Source organism: Cyprinus carpio, chromosome A9 (genome assembly GCF_018340385.1).
Source record: "Cyprinus carpio isolate SPL01 chromosome A9, ASM1834038v1, whole genome shotgun sequence".
Lineage (NCBI taxonomy): Eukaryota > Metazoa > Chordata > Actinopteri > Cypriniformes > Cyprinidae > Cyprinus > Cyprinus carpio.
Genome location: NC_056580.1, coordinates 3,301,267 through 3,325,173, shown reverse-complemented (window position 1 = coordinate 3,325,173; position 23,907 = coordinate 3,301,267). Strand labels below are relative to the sequence as shown.

General features: G+C 38.7%; 1 protein-coding gene across 7 annotated transcripts in view; it reads right to left on the bottom strand.

Moving 5' to 3' along the window:
• LOC109056253 (oxysterol-binding protein-related protein 6-like) overlaps positions 1–23,907 on the bottom strand; it is a 51,992-nt gene that overhangs the window by 3,322 nt on the left and 24,763 nt on the right. Inside the window, exons 3-22 of one of the 7 annotated variants that reach the window (XM_042763193.1) lie at positions 23,561–23,683; positions 23,222–23,275; positions 22,605–22,718; positions 22,191–22,361; positions 21,816–21,927; positions 21,488–21,591; positions 20,755–20,847; positions 18,792–18,824; positions 13,857–14,025; positions 13,305–13,435; positions 12,377–12,484; positions 11,678–11,815; positions 10,796–10,883; positions 9,944–10,197; positions 7,998–8,135; positions 6,182–6,245; positions 6,016–6,094; positions 5,783–5,927; positions 4,680–4,824; positions 883–1,009 (exon numbers count right to left, since the gene is read on the bottom strand). In XM_042763193.1, coding sequence (XP_042619127.1) covers positions 883–1,009; positions 4,680–4,824; positions 5,783–5,927; positions 6,016–6,094; positions 6,182–6,245; positions 7,998–8,135; positions 9,944–10,197; positions 10,796–10,883; positions 11,678–11,815; positions 12,377–12,484; positions 13,305–13,435; positions 13,857–14,025; positions 18,792–18,824; positions 20,755–20,847; positions 21,488–21,591; positions 21,816–21,927; positions 22,191–22,361; positions 22,605–22,718; positions 23,222–23,275; positions 23,561–23,683 — 2,390 coding nt within the window. The remainder of the gene's footprint in view (positions 1–882; positions 1,010–4,679; positions 4,825–5,782; positions 5,928–6,015; positions 6,095–6,181; positions 6,246–7,997; positions 8,136–9,943; positions 10,198–10,795; positions 10,884–11,677; positions 11,816–12,376; positions 12,485–13,304; positions 13,436–13,856; positions 14,026–18,791; positions 18,825–20,754; positions 20,848–21,487; positions 21,592–21,815; positions 21,928–22,190; positions 22,362–22,604; positions 22,719–23,221; positions 23,276–23,560; positions 23,684–23,907) is intronic. The other 6 variants (XM_042763194.1, XM_042763195.1, XM_042763197.1 and 3 more) reach the window with 6 other exon arrangements.

Below are 23,907 nucleotides of genomic sequence, written 5' to 3'. Positions count from 1 at the left end.
TGTTTTTGTTTTGGTCTGTGTGATTCTGTTCACTGTCAGTTTACCCAATAGAATATCAACACCCCGGGTTGCCAGATGGCAGAAAACTCAGCGTATTGCAGTCATAGAAGCCAGCAAATGAACTGAGTCAGATTCTGCTCAACCTAAAAAGCCTCGGCTTCCATCTAAAAAGCTTGGTGACCAGAAGAACATTAAAACATGGAATAAATAAACTCATCAGCTGTATAAGGCTCACTGCCTTCTGTTGTCAATTGCGCTCATTCTTGTTGAGTGTCATCAATCTGGCAACTCGCATGAGTGTTGAGTCTGAGGAGGACGTGGCGGGAAAAACAACTTTCTCCAATATTTTGAATTTGGAATGCAGTACCTATATCAACTGCTAGCTGTCAATATTACATACTGCACCTTTAAACAACAATTTCTGTCTGTTCTGGTACGCAAAATTTAATTAACTCTTCCTAAAACCACCTGCCAACCACTAGTAATAGCAACTAGTCTTATAGTCTTAATAGCAAGTGGTTTTCTGGTCCATTTGTTACAAAGGAACTGACTGGAATTCATTCTTTTCATGAACCGTCCTCATTTTTTTCATGTTACTTTCACTTTGCGTTTTCAATATTAAATATGTCAATACTGCATGAGTCACACCATTTCTTTGAGTTTTTATAAGCTGAGGTTTTCCTACAACACAATCGCATGAAAAGCCACAGCCGTCAAAGCCTTTCAAAGATAAGCGAGGCTTTATGGAACCCTTCAAAATGAGGTCAAAATCATTTCTAGAGTGACTTCTTCTTGTGAGGCTGTGGATCACTCTCCCGTGCCACTAAACTACAGTATGTTTTTACAGTAAGAGTGTAATATGAGATGAGACGCTGCATGTACCTCTGGTCCGGCCTGAATCGAGCATCTGTTGGTGGCAGCAGCTCCTTCAGCTCAGGGCAGAGCTCATTGAGCTCTATGGCAAACCTGCTGAAGCCGTAGTACAGCTCATAATCCGTAGGCATAGACCCTGAATACACAAACACAACATCCGTTTACACACCGAAGAGAGGAACATTAGCATTAGCATCTCACTCTCAAACATCGACTGCCTGTGCAGCGTCAGATGTTGTGTTGTGTAGGGTCATAACAATGCAAATGATTGCTAAATTGAGAGCATTTATCACTGTGGATATTTACAACTGGCTATTAAAGTGTACTTAATTAAATTACAACAGATCTGAGAGCTGTTTACTCATGTACTTTCTACAACAGCGACTGGTTAGTTACTTCTCTCCCAAATCACTCACTCACTTTTTCTCCTTCACTAGACAATAATCTTACACTACTGTTCAAAAGTTTGGGGTCACTTACGTTTAAACAGTAAAATAGTAATAAAGTGAATACTGCAGTATAAAATGACTTGATTTTCAGCATCATTACTCCAGTCTTCAGTGTCGCATGATGCTTGTGCTGATTTGATGTTCAAGAAACATTTCTTCTTGTATAAAAAAACTCAGACTTTTGGTAAATGATGAGATGTAGGTCCAAACACATTGTTACAGACACATTTTTTCTATAAGCAAACTGCTTGTATCACTTTGGTTCGATCTACTCACCTCACTTAAAGGGATAGTTCACCCAAAAATGAAAATTATGTCATTAATGACTCACCCTCATGTCGTTCCAAACCCGTGAGACCTCCGTTCATCTTCGGAACACAGTATAAGATATTTAAGATTTAGTCCGAGAGCTTTCTGCCCCTCCATTGAGAATGTATGTACGGTAAACTGTCCACGTCCAGAAAGGTAATAAAAACATCTTCAAAGTAGTCCATGTGACATCAGAGGGTCCGTTAGAATTTTTTGAAGCATCCGAAAATACATTTTGGTCCAAAAATATCAAAAACTACTGCCTTTATTCAGCATTGACTTCTCTCCCGGGTCTGTTATGAGCGCGTTCACAGCACATCCGGTTCGCGAACGAATCACTCGATGTAACCGGATCTTCTTGAGCCAGTTCACCAAATCGAACTGAATCGTTTGAAACTGTTCGCGTCAACAATAAGCATTAATCCACAAATGACTTAAGCTGTTAACTTTTTCAACATGGCTGACACTCCCTCTGAGTTCAAATAAACCAATATCCCGGAGTAATTCATTTACTCAAACAGTACACTGACTGAACCGAGCCAGATAACGAACGAAACATTGACTCATTCTCGAGTCAAGAACCGTTTCTGTCGGACGCGTCCGATTCGAGAACCGAGGAGCTGATGATACTGCGCATGCGTGATTCAGACTGACACACAGCGCGTCTGAACTGAACTTGTTCTTTTGGTGATTGATTCTGAACTGATTCTGTGCTAATGTTATGAGCGCGGTTAAACCGAAGGCTTGAATCAAGTGCAATCATCGCCAATGTAGTCATTACGTCGAGCGCAAAAGAACTGGTGAACCGTTTTCGGCAACCAGTTTATTGAATCAAACTGTCCGAAAGAACCGGTTCGCGGAAAAGAACAGAATTTCCCATCACTACCGGTGATCCGAAAACCGATGCAACCGGTTCTTGACTCGAGAACGAGTCAATGTCTCGTTCATTATCTGGCTCGGTCAGCAGTTCAGTCAGTGTACTGTTTGAGTAAATGAATTACTCCGGGATATTGGTTTATTTGAACTCAGAGGGAGTGTCAGCCATGTTAAAAAAGTTAACAGCTTAAAGTAACACTCCACCGTTTTTTGAAATAGGGCTTATTCACATTATTTCCTACATTTAGATAGGTGGGCAAATGAATTTTTGTGTCAGTGCATGCATTGTTTTAGTTTGACTGGGTCGGCGTTAGCTTAGCTTAGCACAATGAATGGAATCCTTTGTTGCCAGCTAGCATGGCCTGAGTAAAAGTGATCAAAAAAATTTAAAAAAACCCACCTAATTACTTCTTGTGGCCTGCGTATTCACAACGAGTACAAATAGCCATCCAGATTAACACTAGGCGATTTCCTAGGCAGATATTGACTTGGGACTATATTATGGGGAAGCACAGGCGAAGCACTGCTGCTTAGGCGAAGCACTGCTACTTCGGCGCAGAGATATCACGCAACACATGAAATCCCACGACTTCCGTCAACATGAATACTGTGAATACAGGTATAATATGGGTCGATCTATACATGCGTCATGTTTATTATAGTAAACGAATGGCGATGAACATAATTAATGTTATATTTTGCTTTGTGGGCTTTTTTCCATTTGGTTTTTTCGCACCGGAAAAAAAAATCGAGTACTGCAGAATGGATCAGCGCCGTGAAATCCTCTGTAGATGTGACACAACTTCGGGCACGCTCATCTTGATCTGACGTGTTAAGCCTGGTCATCAATGGCAAAAACATGTCCCACTCTCTACAGCACAGACACTCTATTTCCGTCGGCATAGATTGGCATATTCCCCCACATTCACACCACCAGTTCATGTTGGCTCTCATCCTCACGTCCTCAGGCTGTTGAGCGATCGCAACCTCCTCCTCCTGTCGTTCTATTTTCCAAAGCACGCAGCTCATCTTCTGTAAACTCTGGTTCAAATAGGTATGGTTCTGGTTCTTGACTGTCTGAGAAGTCACCCTCTTCGTCTATCTCAAAATCAGCCATGTTCATCGCCATTCGTGTACTGTAAGGAAAATAGCCAGGCAGCCACTATTCACGCCGGTATGTTGACGGAAGTCGTGGGATTTCATGTGTTGCGTGATATCTCTGCGCCGAAGTAGTAGTGCTTCGCCTGTGCTTCCCCATAATATAGTCCCAAGTCAATATCTGCCTAGGAAATCGCCTAGTGTTAATCTGGATGGCTATTTGTACTCGTTGTGAATACGCAGGCCACAAGAAGTAATTAGGTGGGTTGTTTTTTAAAATTTTTTGATCACTTTTACTCAGGCCATGCTAGCTGGCAACAAAGGATTCCATTCATTGTGCTAAGCTAAGCTAACGCCGACCCAGTCAAACTAAAACAATGCATGCACTGACACAAAAATGCATTTGCCCACCTATCTAAATGTAGGAAATAATGTGAATAAGCCCTATTTCAAAAAACGGTGGAGTGTTCCTTTAAGTCATTTGTGGATTAATGCTTATTGTTGACGCGAACCGTTTCAAACGATTCAGTTCGATTTGGTGAACTGGTTCAAGAAGATCCGGTTACATAGAGTGATTCGTTCGCGAACCGGATATCACTAAACTGCAGTGTTGTGAACGCGCTCATAACAGACCCGGGAGAGAAGTCAATGCTGAATAAAGTCGTAGTTTTTGATATTTTTGGACCAAAATGTATTTTTGATGCTTCAAAAAATTTTTAGTGTGAGAGCTTTCTGTTCCTCAATTGTTTGTTTATGTTTTTTTTACCTTTCTGGACGTGGACAGTTTACCGTACATACATTCTCAATGGAGGGACAGAAAGCTCTCGGACTAAATCTAAAATATCTTAAACTGTGTTTCGAAGATGAACCGAGGTCTCACGGGTTTGAAACGACATGAGGGTGAGTCATTAATGACATAATTTAGATTTATGGGTGAACTATCCCTTTAAGTGAGGGTTTAACTTAAACAATTTTTATTACCATTTATATTTTCTACATTTATATTGTGCCAGTCTATTTTTACTTGCAACTGGCAAATGTCGATTCTGGACCTTGTGAGTGTACAGTATATACCTGGTCTCCAGATGCATTTGGCTGAAGGTGGGACTCCACAGTACAGACCCTCATGCCATTTCCCAAACAGTCTGTGAATGACTTTCCCCTCCTGCTCCATCACTGATCCCTGCACCTCATTCACATTCGAGCTCCAGTAGTTTCCCTGGACCCAAACACACATACGCACATCTCTAGACGCTCCACATTTAGATTCTGATTCATGATACGATTCACGCATGCCTTTCTGTTTCATATATATATAGGGCGGATATGATTTCACCTATGCAAAAGTGAAAGTAAAGACATTTCTAATGTTTCAAAAGATTTTCATTTGTGTTCTTTTGAACATTCATTCATTAGAGAATCCTGAAAAAAAAGTATCATGGTTTTTGTTTAAAACATGAAAATGGAAAATTGCTTTTGTTTTGTGATATTATTATGATAACTTTCATGATTCCTAAATCATTGACAGGAATAAATTACATTTTAAAATATATTCAAATAGAAAATGGTTATTTTAAATTGTAATAATGTTGAACATTTTAACTGAATTTCTGATCATATAAATATAATATATTTAAGAAAAATATGTTATGTTTATATATTAAATATATTTATATAAAATATAAGAATATAAATATATAAATGTATATACATGTAAATATTTTCTAAATATATACTGTATGTGTGTGTATTTATATATACATAGTAAATAAACACACAGTACACATACATATGTTATGAAAACAACAACTTTCATTTTGGATGCGATTAATCGTGATTAATCGTTTGACAGCACTAATTATTACATAAAACAAAAAGAAAAATTGCCCAGGCCAACATATTCAAAAATAAAAATAAAAATGGAATAAAAATTTGACTCGATATCAATGAAACAATATAAATAATTATATCATGCCGGTCCTGTACTTCTCTTTTAATAAAAATAAGCACAAAAATATGATGTCAGTATGTTGTTGTGTTTTTTTTTTATAATTTTAATCACAATTATTTTAATATAGCTACATTAAAAAAACAATTTAAACTAGTGCCCCCTATTGGTTGAGAACCAGGACTTATTTGTGATATATATTTACATGCTGCTGCAGATGTGCATGTACCTTAACAAAGGTGAGTTTGCAGATGCAGGCAGTGTTGCGGGTGTTTCTGATCGTGACCTCGCCATAATGTTCGATCCATCGCCTCCCGCTCAGAATGTTGTGGACGCACGTCGTCACCTTGTTCCACTCGTAGTGATCACCATAACTACCGACACATGCACAAAACATGACACCGAGAGTCACACAGACGAAGGGACATATGCAGGCTGAATAAATGGACCAGAGAAACAGACCTGGGCAGCATGACATTCACTGTTCCGATGGGAAGAATCTCCATAGACTTCCCCCAAAACTTATTCTTCCATCTGACGTCTGAAGCACACACACACACACACACACACTTGAGTGTGATGATAAAAGTTTTTTGAGTGTAAAATAAAGGAGTGGTATAAGTCTTACCCTGCCAGAAGGTGAAGTTCTGTGACTCACAGTGACAAGCGGAGATGGGCGGATGGTGGCTCACCTGTACACAGACAGGAAGATATAAACTCCTGTTAAAAATATGTTTTTTCCACAAGGTAGTAATACTGGCCTAGCCTAGTGTAGCTTCCTCTGTCAGTGGCGTGGGATTCACATGTGATAAATGCAGGAAAATAATTCGGCTAACAGAGATGATTTCAGACCTAGAGACACGCATCCAAACTTTAATTGAGGACAATAAGAATGTGAGGGCTGTAGATACAGCTTTGGATGCGACTAGATCAGCGAGTCCCAAACATTGTTCGGTTCCGGTTGCAGAGCCCCTGCAGCAGGGCGACTGGGTGACTGTGAGGCAGCATGGTTGCAGGTCAAAACACCACTCTTCCATTCCGATTAAAACATTAACAGGTTCTCCCCACTCAGTGACGCACCCACTGAGAAACCTGATCAAAGTTCTAATTATTGGCAATTCTATTGTACGGAATGTGAAAATATAGACACCAGCCACCATAGTCCAATGTTTACCGGGAGCCAGAGCACCTGACATCTTGGCAAGTTTAAAGTGCAATGAAACTGCAATTTGGACGCTCAACCCATTGGTCACCATTGAAGTCCATTATATGGAGAAAAATCCTGGAATGTTTTCCTCAAAACCTTAATTTCTTTTAAAAAAATTATTTTTATTATGTAGATTCTTACATAACACTATATACATGGCATATGTTAGAAAAATAACACCTGCTAATTTCTCTTAAAAAAAATAATAAAATTCTTTACGACTGAAGAAAGAAAGACATGAACATCTTGGATGGCAGGGGGGTGAGTAAATTATCAGGGAATTTTTATTCTGGAAGTGAACTACTCCTTTAACCTGGCTTACACATAACACACAATCACTTTTCTGGCATTCAAATCTGATTGTTAGGCTGCATTAATTAGGTCAACCGGAACCGGGAACACTTCCCATAAAGCCCATTATACTTGCTACATCATAAGAAGAATGGCATCTACGCTAATATTAGTCTGTTTTATTCTTATTCCGAGGTCACTGTAGCCATACGGATCCAGTCCGTATCCAGATCAGATGGTGGATCAGCACCTAGAGACGACCTCAACAGCCCTGAATGTCAGCGGAGACCGTGTGAACTAGACGAACCCTAGAGACAGATCCCCTGTGAAGACCTTGTGGGCCATCAGCTCAAGACCACGAGAACCAGACAAGTCCTCTGCTCAATCTGACATGTGCTGCAGCCTGGAATTAAACCACACCATGCTGGTTTCGTCTGGCCAGAGGAGAACTGAGCCTGGTTTCTCCCAAGGATTTTTTTTCCCTCCATTTCTGTCATCGATGGAGTTTTGGTTCCTTGCCACTGTCACCTTTGGCTTGTTTAGTCAGGGACACTGACTTTAACTGATAAACTGACTGTTTTCTATTGTTCACTTGCATTATCAGCACAAGTTTTTCCTGGTTCACACAGTAAAGCTGCTTTGACACAATCTGCATTGTATAAAGCACTTTATAAATAAAGGAGACTTGACTTGTCACTCACACACAGCCTGTGGGAAAGTTCACTGCTGACAAAGACCTTTTTCAAGTCACGCAGGAAGAACCTTCACCAGAGGACTATTGATGGCCTTGCCTCCCGCAAACACACACACACACACACACACACTGAAAGTGGTGCAGTGCTACAGTGAAGGACAGGAACTCACCTGGAACAGATACTGCAGCTACTAGATGTGTGTGTGTGTGTGTGTGTGTGTGTGTGAGGGAGAGAGATGCATTAATTCATACCTGTTCAGAAAAGAAGCAGAATCCTTTGTCTTCACGGATACATTCATACGTTTCCCCCAGAAGGGGGTTAAAGGGTTTGCTGCCTGCTCTATAATAGGTGGATGAATATCCTGAAACTGCAAACGCTGCAACGATTGCCTGCACACACAAACAAAGCAACCTGTCAATACACTCATTACTACTGAAACCATGGAGTCCAGATAGACTATGTGCTCTTTATACAGACAGAGCAGTGCTTACTGAAACAAGATAATGGGATAAATGTGCCTTAAGAGAGCATTACATCCACACAAACACAGTGTGTGCATGGTTTCAGGACAAATCTAAATATTTTGTGTGCATTGTGACACTATTTTCTGGAAAATTAATCACTGGAAAATTAATCACAATTAATTACTGTAATCATTAATAATAATAATAATAATAATAAGTTATATGATGATGATTAAAACATCTCATCTAAACTGCAAAGTACTTACAGTATGTGTCATTGTAGTATTTGCTGATTAAAAACAATTATTAGAAAATAAATCACATCACCCCAAAAAAAGTCTCATTACTTTGACTATTTATAATAATAATAATACTTCTATTCAGTGCTTTGTGACATTATTTTCATGAAAGCTAAGAATTATTAATAATAATAAATATTATTTAAATTGCAAAATAGTTATACATCATGATAGCATTTGCTGTTAAAGCTGATTAAAAACATTAATTATAAAAAACTTAATTTCTTAATTTTAATTTTTGTTTGATTTGCAGAGAGTAACACGGCTTATTTTAGGGATCCATTCAAAGTCTGCGAGAGTAAATGTGCGTAAAAGTCTAAAACAGTCGTGCAGTCAGCCGCCTACACTGCAGCATCATTACTACAGTATCAGTAGCCCTGCAGTGTGGAGAATGAATGCTCGAAGGTGTCAGTGTGTATCTCAGTGTGTGGACACTAAAACTAGGCTACATTAAAAGGACTTAATGAGGCCAGAGGTAAATGCCCACCTCCTTGTCCACAAGGGACATGTGTTCCTGCTTCAGGCCCTGTTCGCCCTTCCACAAGCCACCTAATAGCTCCTCTTATATCGCTATGTATGTAGGTGAGTTCATGAGCATTCGTGTATGTGGGCATGTTTCTGTCTCTCCTCGGACACTCTGGACTACCTTTCTCTGCTGGAAGATCAAGGTAAAACTATATGTACAGTAGCTGGATTTACTTGGCTGGTCTATGCTGGTTATTATCTGTTTCAAGCTAACAGTCTGGTCTTGATGGTTGACCAGCTAGTCTACTGACTAGTAAACTTGATTTGATCTGGTGGACCATTGAATTTAAAGCTTGTAAGAGCAGACAGACTATTTTGGTTCAAAAACTAGCTACACTCTTAAAAATAAAGGTCTCAAAAGGGTTTTTTTTCGCAGTGATGCCATAGAAGAACCAGTTTAGGTTCCCCAAAGAACCTTTCAGTAAACATTTTTTAAACCTTAGTGTGTAGAACATTTTGAAAATCTAAAGAACCTTTTTTTGGAATGGAAAGATTCCATTGATGTTAAAGATTCTTAATGGAAACATTGATGCCAATATAGAACCTTTATTTTAAAGAGTGTAGTTACCAACACAGCTGTCATGTTGCACAAAAAAAAAAAATGTTACAAATGCTTATTAGGTGTATGTCTTTTGAAAATTAAGATCATTTAAAGAGACAGCTCACCCAATAATGAAAATTCTGTCATTATTTACTCACTGTCATGTCGTTCCAATCACTTTCGTTCATCTTCAAAACTCAAAATGTTTGTTTGTTTGTTTGTTTGTTTGTTTAATTGAGGGACAGAAATCTCTCAGGCTCATTGTGTTTTAAACAAAAGTCTTATGGGTTTGGAGCAACATGAACATGAGTAATTAACGACAGACCATTAATTTAGGGTGAACTGTCGCTTTAAGTGCTGGAGCGTACCATGCGTTCATAGGGGTCGTCGGTTTGAGCCGCTTTATCCAGCAGCTCCGTGTACTCCAGCTCCTCACACATGTGCTGCAGTGTGTTCAGCGGCTCGTTCAGCTCCACTGGCATGGACACTTTCGACAGGTCTTTCCCGATGTTGTTCTTCAGGATGTTCCACAGGTTAATGTTGGAAGTGTCAGGGGCGGGAGCAGGGAGACAGGTACGTCTACCGTTACGAAACGCACCACTGGCCAGATCACCATTAGGCACTGAGGGAGAAACACCAGGTTACTCATGGGATACTGGGGTTGGATGATTATAGTTAACTGAAACTAAAGCTAACACCATGAAAAAACATTTTTGATACTTGAAATAAAATAAACATTAACTGAAATAAAATCTTGGAAGTTACCTATTTTGTTGTGCGTTCATGTTAAAATGTATGACTATTTACTACATTGTGATATTTAATATAGTTATCAGCAATATTACTGCTTTATTCAACATAAATTAAAGTTATTTGTCTCCTCAGAGTTCTCTGAATTTACGCTGACCTAGTTACCATAAATCTAATAGATTGTGCATATAAAGTTAGTTATTTGCTTTATTCCTTATGTAGATAATATATATACTGTATGCGCTTGTAAAAGGATTTGTCTTTCAGTTCATGTGTGTGTGTTTGGATCTATTTGGGGGAGAGAGCATGTGCATGTCTGTGTGTGTGTGTGTGTGTGTGTGTGTGTGTGTGTGTGTGTGTGTGTGTGTGTGTGTGTGTGTGTGTGTGTGTAACGCAAAGGTCATGTGTCCCATCAGGATGACGTCCAGCTCTAATGAACGGAACAAAACGAGGAGGGAGAGCGATCTTACTCTGTCTGGAAACGTTATCTGTGACGCTGGCGTTGTCCTCTGAAATGTTATCACTCACATCGCTGATGTAAGACTCGTCATCAGAGGCCTGAGAGAGAGAGAGAGAGAGATGATGTTACTCACTGTCTTTCATTTTGCGCAGTGCTGACTAACTGTAAAGTGTGTGTGTGTGTGTGTGTGTAATGACCTACTGCAGTGCAGTGTGCAAATAAACAACACTTAAACAAACAGATCATGCTTACACAGGCGACACTGACAGCTGATAAATCCTAACTGATAATTGCAATGATTCACTTGAGCTTGAATACATACAAGTCTGGACACATCTAATCATGCTTTCTTATTATTATTTAAGTAATCAAAACTATGAAATACTATGGGAATTATGTACTGAAACTCATATTTGAGTTGCTCTGATGTCACTGAGAAATGCTGGTTTCAATGTTTGCACTTATTTCTATAAAAAATTTTACATAACTTGTTTCTTCATTAACTGAACTGTAGAAATTACACACAAATAATCTATTTCTAATAAATGGCCTTCTTTTGAACTTTCAATTAATCAAAGAATCCTAAAAAAAAATTCCACAAAAATAGTATACAGCACAACTGTTTTCAACACTGATAATAAAATTAAACTTTGGCATCACAGTTATAAATTACATTTTAAAATATATTCCAATAGAAAATTTCACAATAGTTCTATTTTACTGTATTTTCATCAAATAAATGCAGCCTTGGTGAGCAGAAGAGACTTATTTCAAAAACATTAAACGATCTGGCTAAACCCACATTTCTGAATGTGGTTTTTATTGTGTTTCACCTTCTGCATTCAGCAGCAACATGCATTTCATATCTTTAACATTAACACACAGTTCTCACCTCATTCTCTGATGAACTGGCGGACAGAAGCACCTCTTGCGCATCGAAGAACTCGGACACTGACTCTGACATGGAGAGTCTGCTCTCATTGGCCACCTGCTGAGAGAGAGGGATGCCCACGTGGAGCGGCTCACCTGCCTACAAAACACAAACATACACCATTAAAGGATTTCACGGTTACTTCAATATGTTCCTTGCAGATTTGCATTTTTAGAGCTAAAATGTATCGCAGGCAGCCACTTGTACTGAAGGACGCTTCACAAAGATATACAACCTGATGTGAGGAGCGCAAAAAGCCGAAGGATTTAAATCTTGTAGAAAGTGAAAGCCTTGAAACACAATGTCTGCTGCCAATAGTTAAACACATGGTTGATCAGTACGAGCAGCCTTCTCGTGGGACTCATTATGTCTAATGACTGCTCTGTTTGGTTGTATTGCAGCCAGAGTGTATGAGGCCAGAGTACTGAGTGTCGCTTTCTATCTGAATCATCCTTTAAAGACCCAAACAATAGCAAATGTACAAGAGTAAGAAGTGAGATTTCAAGCTCTAACAGTGAATGGGTGATCAACCCTGTAGCTCCATGCCTTTTTACGGTATTCTCAACTGTAAAAAGGGATTTTCCAAGCCGCAGTGTCATTCACATGAAACACATTTCCTTGTAAGGAACTCAAATGGTTCAGAGTAGAGGGATATCAGACCTCATCGGGACTGCTGATGATGTTCACACTGACGACCTGTTCAGACAGAACCGACTCAGAGTGGATCCGGTTCAGACGGGTCTTGAGCTCGGCATTCTGGGACAAGGCCTACACAACAGAATCATCCATAACAAGTGAGCAGACGAGTGTATGAAGGGTCATCTGATTCTTAATGTACACTATTGTTCAAAGTGTCGGTCAGATTTTTTAATGGAGTTTTCTTCTGCTCTCCAAGGCAGCATTTATTTGATCAAAATTCAGTAAGAACAGTAATACTGTAAACTACTATTACAAGTTAAAATAACTGTTTTCTATTTAAATACATTTTAAAATTGGTGCTGTCAAACGATTAATCGCGATTAATCGCATCCAAAATATGCCATATATGTGTATATTTATTATTTATATATAAATACACAAACATACATGTAATTATTTTAAAAAATATTCACACACACACACATATATATATTTAATGTATATTATATACACAAATATAAATATTTTATATATAAACGGAAAACAATTCTTAAATATATACATGCATGTGTGTGCATTTATATATACATAATAAATATAAACAACACACATACATATATCATATAATATAAACAAAAAGTTTTATTTTGGATGCGATTAATCGTTTGACAGCACTATTTAAAATGTCATTTATTTCTGACGCAAAGCTGAATTTGTCAACATCATTACTCACTCACTGAATTCAAGTATTAATTTTCTTTAAAAATATATCTTACTGACTCCAAACTTTTGAACAGTAGTGTAAAGTCTGTTAAATATCATGAAGTCTTACCAAAAACATAAAGCAATAAATTAAGTCATATGCATATTGTATAAATCGACACAAATAAAAAGTGAACTCCGTTTTTGTTTATTATAACAGTAACAGCGTGCGGTGGGCGGAGCTGACCTGTGATAGGGAGCGGCGGAGGGTTATAATCTGATTTGATTGGCCGGTCTGCTCCTGTTCCAACAACACCTGTTTAATCTTCTCTTTCTCTATGGCCACCGTGTTGAAGGCAGACTTCAGAAGAGAGTGCACTGCAACAAACACACAAGTCCATGCTGAGTACTTTACGACGCCGCCAGGCTTTGTCTCCGGGTCAGAGCCTGCGGCCTGGACCTGTAGCACACTATCACTCAAGAACAGCTGTGCACCTTTTGTTTTTCAGTGTGTAACTGACTGCCTGAAGCAGTGTTTCCAACATATCTCAGTGAACCTCCATGAACAAAAAAATTGGTTCTGACTACGTACTAATCAAAACGATTCTTGTTTATGGTTTGTAATACTTGTAATCTAACTACATACATTTTAATCTTACAAACTTAAACATACATAACAGTAACAATAACAGATTCACAAAGTTCCCAAAATTTCAGATTTTGTGAGAAGATCACAACTTAAAAACGATTATTTTATTTTTTTTACCATTGCAATGTAGATCCAGTGAGTAGTGTTCACCTTTTTGCGCAATTATGCAGAAATCTTCCTGCAGTTTGATGTAGTCACTGGCGCTGTCGATACTGTCAGTCAGACGTGTGACCGGGGTTTGAAAATCTGCCAACTCTGCACATAGGTTAGGATTAGAGGAGTGGAGACGCACTTGAGACAAACTTGCACTCAGTGGAACCTGAAACACACACACACACACACACACACACACACACACACACACTACAGTGAGATAGAAGTGATCCCAGACACAGTCTTGGGATAACCAGCAACATGGGCCTCCGAACGCAAGGAAGACAAACAGTCTCTCTTAGAGCTGAGCGATTCCGTTGGCTGAGGAAAAACCCAACTGGGGACATCTGAAGTCTAGAGTGGATGAGTGTAGTTTAGTTAGATTGCAGTAAAGAGTTCACAGAAACACAAAAACACACATTAGGCCAAGCAGTATAAAGTTAACACACAGGTCAACAGTGAAATGAAGTTAATTTATACATCAGCACATGACAACATGTGAACCCTCAGCATGCATTAACATGTTATCAAAAAAACAATCAGTCATACTAGGTCAACACAGGCTGTGTTAAGTCATGTGTATGTTTATAGTGCTTAGCTGAAAGTAGAGTTGGTTTGAGTCAGAACAGAACCCCATCATTCAGAGCCGATGACATCCAGTTTGTTTTTAAACATTGTTAAATCGCTTTTATTATTGCTGCAGCTGTACGCTTCGAATTTAAGATCACATTCTGTTCTCTTTTGGTTGACTCACTCAACATCTCATTATGGTACAATATTTGCAAATGTGTGGCCTTTCGTGAAGCCTTACACTAGCACGCCTTTAGACCACTGGTCAGTGCACTCGGGCACTGGTTCCCAACCCTGGTCCTGGAGTACCCTCAACTCTATATCTAACTAAGCACACCTGAATCAACTCATCAGCTCATTAGTTGTTCAAAAAATCTCAGAATTCAAATGGCAAGGATTTGTGTATCGATATTCTGAATCTTTGAATTCTGTACACAGAAAAAATGATTTACCTCTACAGATCTCAAGGATGGATATTTACACATCCTCCTTCATCTCTGACAAAACATTTCTACATCAACTTATACTTACAAGAACTATGGTTGGTCATAATCCTAGAGAAAAGTTATCTTTGACAAAGTATGTGTGCATGGGGCTTCAAGGATCAAGCATCCATGTTGTAACAGAAGAGGATAAGATTTCAAAACAGCTTGAACCAGTTCAGTCTGAGGCGTCCTTTTGTCTTTTTGTCTGAGTCTGTTAAGCATTGGCCGTACCGTTAGGACTACTTTTATTCTTTTTAGTTAGAGACTTTCAGAGATGGGTGACTTCTTTGAAGTTGACTCCTTGCAGACATTTATGTAGATAAGTATGGAAACCATGGTCAGTGGAAAAATTGTGAATGTTAAAATAGATTTAATTTCTCTGGTACAATGCAAGTTATTTCACCAACATCCACAATATCTAAATATTTGTACTTAGGTTTCCAATCCAAGCTCATCTGGCATGTTTCTGAATGTCACTAACACAATTCTGAGGCCTTGAGCTAATTTTATTAGGTTGTTACTTGACTGTAAAACCTTGTCGAAACCAGATGTAAGCCTAGGAGTGTCATGGTACACAGAAGTCACGGTTGGGTACATACCTCAGTTTTGGGGTCATGGTTTGATACGAGTTCGGTACAACAGGAAATAGATTTTTTTTTTCATATATTTTGAACAGACAGTAGTGCTACATACATGTAAGCATGCGCAGTTGTTATAGATTTGAATTAGATCGTATAATTTCAAGATTTAATGCAAAAACAGAATGATTTGACTTCAGATTTGTGTAATTATGCTACATAAGACACCTGCGTAAAACAAAAACAGCATGAAATTGTAGATTCACTCTTTGACAGCAGGTGGCACTTATGGAACAGCAGTGATAGAGTGTTTCCTTGGTTAATGCTGTAAACAAAGCAGTGCAGCGCTTATAAACACACTACGAGGTAAGAGGAAAAGAAAATGTCATCAAAACATTTCTGAAGACATGAACAGTGAGCTTGATCTGCCTGGGATAGTATTTTCTCCTCTTTACAGACTTCATAAAAATTCCACACAAATTGCATTTTTGGAAATGATTGCAATGCAGTTTGTGTGCAATTCTGGAACACAGATCGGCCAAAATAAAACTAAAAACCGGTCTAGATTCATAGCCGGTCGAGCAGTGCATCTCTAGAACCCGAAACTTTCCCACACTGCTGATTTAAAACATGCAGGCGGTTCTTCGAGCTCTTGAGTGGCATCTGAACTCGACATTCTTGTTTTGGTTTGGTGCGTAGATCATCTCTTCTTCTGCTCTCTCCTGTTGTGACCGTTAACATTGCATTACCGCGCACGTCCCTTCTGGATTGATTGCTTGTGACTGACTGTATTCATCATCTGACTGCATGAACCGAACTGTGACGGTTCGAGAAGAATACATGTACCGTTAAACCCCTAATGTAAGCAGATCAACAAATGTGGTGTGACACGACGTGATGAAGCACTGACAGAAAACTGATGCCCACTTCTATTTTTGACCTCCACATGAATTTTGGGATTTCCGCTTTTATGCTTTCGGTGTAGACAGCCTCAAGCGGTCATGTAGACCACATGAATATAATTCTGTTCTTATGCTCTGTTAGACATTCTTGGATCAGAGGAGCAGGATCACATTCAGGCTTTGAATCAAGGGTGTACCATTCCTGTCTGGCTACTAAGCAGATGATTTCATCATGGAATTTCAAGAGGGTGGATATCAAGACTGTCTGATATAAGATTACTACTCACATTCGCCACAGCAATGCATGTCAGTGAGCTGAAGAGGCTTTCTATTAACCCTGCATGCCTCAGGTTCACATCTTATCAGAGATAACTTTACACCCCAATCTGGCATTTGTCCCCACTGCGTCAAACTGGGTTTTTCTTGTCTGGAATTTGAAATCCCAGTTTTTCACCCACCCCCATTCAGGTCTGGGGAGGAGAAGAGACATACTGTTTGTATCTGGTGGATGGTGAGCAGTTTTTTGTTTGTTTTGCAAATCCAGCAAGAGGTACAGCAATCTAAAACACTTGTCTCACTGGTTAAGGGAAGCCATCAAGATGCCATCAAAAGCGATATGCCGGTATCAAATTTTCATGTTGCGATTAATTGCTAATGCTTTTATCACGATATTGAAATTTAGTTTAAAAAAAGTGGTCATAATACAGTATAACAGGTTTAATAACTTTTTCTTATAACAAAAATAACTGAATATTTGAAATACAATAAAGCAATACAGAAAAATATATAAAAGTTAAACGTTTTACTCCGATTAAAGTGCAGAAGAACTATAAAGACCAATAGGTATCACTCATTAGTTAACCATTAACATTCACAATGAGCAATAGCTACATTTGCTACAGACGTTATTAATCTTTCTTAAAAAAAAAGTCTCAGTTCATGTTAGCTCATTAAAAAACAAAGTTGCAACGATTTTAACAATGTGTCATTAAATATTGGAATACCTAAGATTAATGAATGCTCAGAAGAATTTTTCATTGGCAGTTTATGTAAACTAATGAAGCCCTAATGTAAAGTGTGAATGAACAATAAAGAATCAAAATGCTTTCAAACAATATCTAGGACATGTTGTAGTCCAGATTAACAGGTAAAAAAAGTTTGAAAATGAATAGCCTATTAAGTCTAAATATTTAAGTATTGGGCGCTTTGATGAAGACCACAGCAAATCCACAAATCTGAATGGCTATTTAAAATTATTTAAATACGTTTTAGAAAGTAGCAGCTGCTTTATTTATGGGGTTTCCAGGGTAACGGCTGCATTTTCTGCAGTTTAGCGCCATCTGCTGTCAGAGAGTGAATGTGCTTTCATTCAGCGCATCTCTCAGGTGTTCCTCCATGTGTTTCTCATGCGTGCCTGTTTACATCAGAGCGCACACACGTTTTTCAAGCAGCATATAGCGGTGTTGTGCATTTTGACCAGTTGATGGTAAAAGTATTCTTAAAATGCATCCCAAATTCTGAATAATTTGTAATGTATAATTATTCACGGTATTTAGAAGTGCCTACGATAACAATATCATGCATATTCATTACAGTGATATATCGCATTACCGAATAAAGGCACATGTCTAGCCATCAAGTTGCATTATTCATTAAGAAGCCTCCAGGAGTTCGAGTTCATTCTGCTGGTGGAATGACTACCTCTTTAGTCCTGTTTAGAGGCTTCTCAATAGAAGATATGTTTGCTAGTAGACTGGGCTTCCCCTTTACATGTTGGTGAAATTTTAAAGCCTAGAACTCAAAGCCAGAAGCAGGGTCTTAAAGGGAAGGGATAGTTCACCCTTAAAAGAAAGACTTTTACTCATTTACTCTCTCTTTTCTTGTTCCATACCTGCATATCTTATTGTGGGTTGGACATGTGGAGTTGGCCTTATTTTAAGATCTTAACAAATGGGAGTTTGTCATATTCGACAGTGAGATGTCAAGCGAGTAGACTAGAAGAGAACTACTGGTTATAACTGTAAACCCAGTTCACTTAGGAAGACCTAACTAAATGGACCACTTGTCATCGGCTTACAGAAGAGCTGGACTTGAGTTGAGTCTGTGCAGTAGGTTATGTGGAAAGAGTCGGGGCCAGTGATCTAAACATGTGATGGCATAGAGATTCAAGGACTGCCATAAAGATGTGTGTCCCATGATAGTCTACATAGTCCCATATTGCTCTCGGTGAACTTGGGTTACAACAATAACCTAAAGTTATTTCTAAAAAGGTCACACTGACATAATGATTTGCAGAGAAAATGTAAAGCAGCACTGCATGCAAGGGGTTGAGAGACTACAGCATGGTGATGTCATGGTGTAACACCAAGATAACATCACAGTGAAGGTTCTGCTTACTTTAGCACTGTGTGACTGGGGAAGTGACTGGACCTGGGGGTGAACACAAGAGCCAGATACACATCTCAAGAGTTACTCATACACACACCCCATTAACATGTCAACACAAAAGAAAACGTTCCAATTCATAACAGATGACCTTGTTAGGAAATGAAAACGAGTAAGGTGTATCAAGAGCACAGCATATGTGGATCTGTCGAGTAACTGAGTGTTTTGACAGCAAAAATTGGTTTTACAGTAATGCACTTAAGGTGAAAGTCTATGGGGCAGACATTCTTTTGAACAACATCATTTCAAACATTTTGCAACTTTAGTATCAAATGTCTTATCTTACATATACTGTAACCTTCATTTGTTTTCTGAGTTGTGCTGAGCTGTGTTTGTTCATTCTTAATTACAGTGGCATGTGAAAGTTTGGGAACCCCTTGCAGAATCTGTGAAAATGTGAATAATTTTAACAAAATAAGAGAGATCAAACTAAATGCATGTTATTTTTTTTTTATTTAGTACTGTCCTGAGTAAGATATTTTACATAAAAGATATTTACATTTAGTCCACAAGACAAAAAAATAGCTGACATTATTAAAATAACTAGTATTATAAGTTTGTGAACCCTTGGTTCTTAATACTGTGTATGGTTACCTGGATGATCCACGACTGTTTTTTTGTTCTGTGATGGTTGTTCATGAGTCCCTTGTTTGTTCTGAACAGTTAAACTGAGCACTGTTCCTTAGAAAAATCCTCCAGCTCCTGCAGATTCTTCAGTTTTTCAGCATCTTTTGCATATTTACACCCTTTCTCGCAGTGACTGTATGATTTTGAGATCCATCTTTTCACACTCAGGACAAGTGATGGACTCAAACACAACTATAAAAAAAAGGTTCAAACATTCACTGATGCTCCAGAAGGAAACACGATGCATTAAGAGCCGAGGGGTGAAAACGTTTTGAATTTGAAGTTGAAGGTAAATTGTACTCAATTTGTCTTCCGGGAAACATGGAAGTATCTTCTGTTGCTTCCAAAGGGCAGTACTAAATGGATTTTTTTTCTTTTTTTTTTTTTTTTTTTTTTTTAACAAGATTGTTTTTTTTTTGAAATGTTCATCCTGTTCAAAAGTTTTCACCCCCCTGCTCTTAATGCATCGTGTTTCCTTCTGGAGCATCAGTGAATGTTTGCGGTGAACACAGCATTCTCTCTTATTTTGTTAAACTTATTCACATTTTCACAGAATCTGCAAGGGGTTCCCAAACTTTCACATGTCACTGTAATGATTCAAATAAATGAGTCTTTCCAAAAAAACATTTATGAGGGAATAAAACAGAAATGGCCAGTCCCATTCACTCGCACTCTCTTGTCTGTAGTGATCTATTATAAATGGAAAAAGTCTTTTAAACTATGTCAGATATGCTGTTAAAGGTCCTGAAATGGTTTAAATGGTTTATAATGGATCCACTAAGTCAAATGTCAGACCTTCAGAGTTAGACCGCAGCAGGCGGTGTCCTCTGATGCTATGGCTGAGGTTAAGGACTGCAATAATGAGGTTGTTCAGAGGGTAAGTGGTCATACACGTGTGTGCGTGAAGGTTAAGGAAACTGACACACATTAAACTCTCTCAACTGCGGTCACTGCTGCATCGAGACTGTGTGGCAAAATCACTAAGCAATTGAGCCTCTTCTGCATGAAGGCACACTTTTGACATTTTAAACTGATGCAGATGCCTGAATCACAATGCTGTAAAGTCTCTATAAAGTATACCAGATTGTGGTAGTCAGCTAGGGCCTCTTTAAAACAGAATCACTGTGTAAGTATAGTAATTGCAGCGTGGAAACTGCATTCAGCACAGTTTCAGATTTGCATAATTTCAGTGAATCAGATGCTAATATGATGCAGACAGTGCAATAAATAATATATAGCTAGTAATAAATTCTTCTCAGTGTTGATTGTGGGTGTTGTGAAGATGTACCTGCTGTTGCAATTTTGCATCTTTGCTGATACTTTTAGTCCTCCATCTTCTGCTGACTCGCTTTTCTTTCTTTGTCAAATCTACACAGTTACTCTAAATTACATGGACACACACACACATGCAAATCAAAGGGGTGAGGGTTAATAGCAGAAAACTGAAGCACTGAATCCACTGGCAGTGACAACAACAAAAAAAAGATGTTGTAAATGTGTGGCCTGAGTTTTTATTTCATAAGCAGAGATGTTGAAAATGACCTCAGTGAAAATACTGAAGGAAGAATCATGTAGAGGGGTTGAAATTAGTTTGAGGGTTAGGGATGTCTGAATTATGCAAAGCTAATGTATATATTATAGAGCTTCATTACAGTCTCAACCAATTCCGAATTCCCAATATAGCTATGCCGAGCGATTTGTTCTACTTCATTCACAACTCAACGAAAAGTTTGACCTGCACAATGCTAAACCGTCCAGTGGGATATTAATATATACACATGTGAATGTAAACAGACAGGACAAAACATCAGATAGGTGCTAGAACCTGTGAATTAGGTTTGTAGTGTAAGTGCAGCCAAAGAGAAATACAATCTGTCTGCAACACAATCTGTACAAATATACTAGACACCTAGAAACTGCTGTTTGTCTGTCTGTCTGTGTGTGTGTGTGTGTGTGTGTGTGTGTGTGTGTGTGTGTGTGTGTGTGTGTGTGTGTGTGTGTGTGTGTGTGTGTGGATATACCTGCATGTCGGTGAAGTTGGGAGCTGACTGCGTCCTTTGTAAGATCTCCAGACTTTGCAGCAGTTGACTCAATTCTAAAAGACTAGACTGGCAGTAGGCAAGTTCTGAAATAAAAATCAAAATAGTAAAAATCTTTCACAATATTACTGCTTTTGCTGTATTTTGGATCAAAATTAATGCAGGCTTGGTGAGCAGAAGAGACTTCTTTAAAAAACACTGTTAGTATATGTACATGTATATAGATATACACAATTTATTTATTTATATATTTGTGGTAAAATGTGGCACTGATATCTTCTTGACAGGTTACGAATGAATTGCGTGTCACCTTCTGAGCACTTGTCCATCTCCTCTGACTCCTGTAACCAGGCTGCCACTTTACTCTGTCCAGTACTACAGGATGGCGGCAGCTGCCAGGGCAGATTACTGGGTTTACCCTGCTGAAAGGGCACACACACGTGTTTACACAGCTGTCTGAAAGAAGCTTGACGTCGATTTATATTGTTGTTATAGTCAACATGAAACTGCTTTTGCGACCCATAATGCTTCCATTGGGAACTGGAGGGAATGGAGCTAGCTTGTGCACAATAAGAAGAAAGGAAAATTTATAAACAGGGTCAAATTTGATTTCAAGTCGACTTCTAATTAATTTATAATTATTACAGACAAAAACATAAACACACAAACAGAAGACAAGAATGACCTTGTTTTGGTGTGCGCTGGAAGAGGTGTTCTGGGGTGACTCTGCACTGGCAGACGGAGGGAAGGTCCGTAACGTAGCATCACGAGGAGAGCGAACAATCTCGTTCTGACGAAACAAACGATGGTGACGCAGCTTGCACACCCAGATGTCAAAAACATCTGGAGACTTCACTTGAATAGACAGACAGAGACAGAGTAAGGAGACAGCCAGTTCACATCATGCATCAAAAATAAATTGATGGAGACATGAAAACAGTTTCCAAGACAGATGTAATGTGACCTTTACATGACAAAAAGATCAAAAAGAAATAAAAAAATAAACCCCTGAGACATAAAAGTGCCTGACGCTGAAGAAACGCTGCTTCTCTCCACATTACTTCAATGAATGCACATACAGATCAAGCAAATCCCAGACCTTCAGATGGTAAATGTGCTCTTCTGTGTCCAGATCTATGCGGCGAGCTCTTTTCTTGATGGACATCACAGACAGACCCACATCTATACTGCCGTGAAGCTTTCCCTTCTGAGTCTGAAACAAACACACACACAATATCATTTCATTCCCATGTTCTGCTCAATGAGCTTTTTTCTTCTGCTGAACACAACAGATATTTTGAAGAATGCTGGAAACCAGACTTTCATAGCATGGAAAAAAAATACTATAGAAGTCAATGGGGACAACTTTCTTCAAAATAAAACAAACAAACCCTCATACAGGTTTGGAACAACTTGAGGTTGAATAAATGAAGACAGAATGTTCCTTTTTGGGTGAACTATCTCCTTAATGCGCATTTCTAAGTAAAAGGTGTGTTTCCACACACACACACACACACATTCACTTTGTCCTTGTTGCGTCAGTGCTTAGTGATGTTTCTGCTGCTGAGTCTGAGCTCATCTGAGTCACGCTACAGCGAGAGCAGACAGCCAATCACAGCTCACCGTCTCTCTCTGACCAACCTACACAACTCTTCATTATTATTCACAGAGCAGCGTTGCAAGCACTCTACAGGAAGCCATTTAAAAGCAACTCACATCTACAGGAGATTTGGAGTACTTCAGGATCCCATTGTCTAAAACGAAAAATCGCTGTATAGAAGAGAGAGAGAGAAAAAAAACTCTATTAATCTAATTAAGATTTACTGTAAATACATATTGTAAGGAATAAAGCATGAAATACAAGTAAAACATTGTTTATTGGCACCCAGATTAAACAAAATAAAATTGTTGGTCTTTAAGCTGGTCTCCTAGTCTGGCAAATCTGGTTTTCAGTTGGTTTATCTGGTCGTCTAATCTGACCAGCTGTCAAGCTCCAAAAACAGCTCTGAAACCAGCCTAACCAGTGGAAACCAGCTGGTGGAAGTCATTTCCAACCTTGTGCCAGCCCTTTAGAGGCCATTTCCTCTTCTTCAGCATAAAACCTTCATGTTTCTCTGGCCTCTGGACATGAGTTTGCCCAATCCTTAGCCCCTCGATGATTTCCCAACTATCCGTCTCCTGTAAAGGGAAGAAATTGAGATAAAAACAGTATGAATATGAATGAATTTATATACACAATGAAGTGTTGTAGCAGCCACATTAGTTTTTGTGGGGAAAACAACAACACTGCTAAACAACAACTTACGGCTAACTGATCAAAATGCCAAACTCATTAGAAACATCAGTGAGGCTCTACAGAGCGATGGGAGAGAACTATTCCTATAAATAGATTTACATACTTT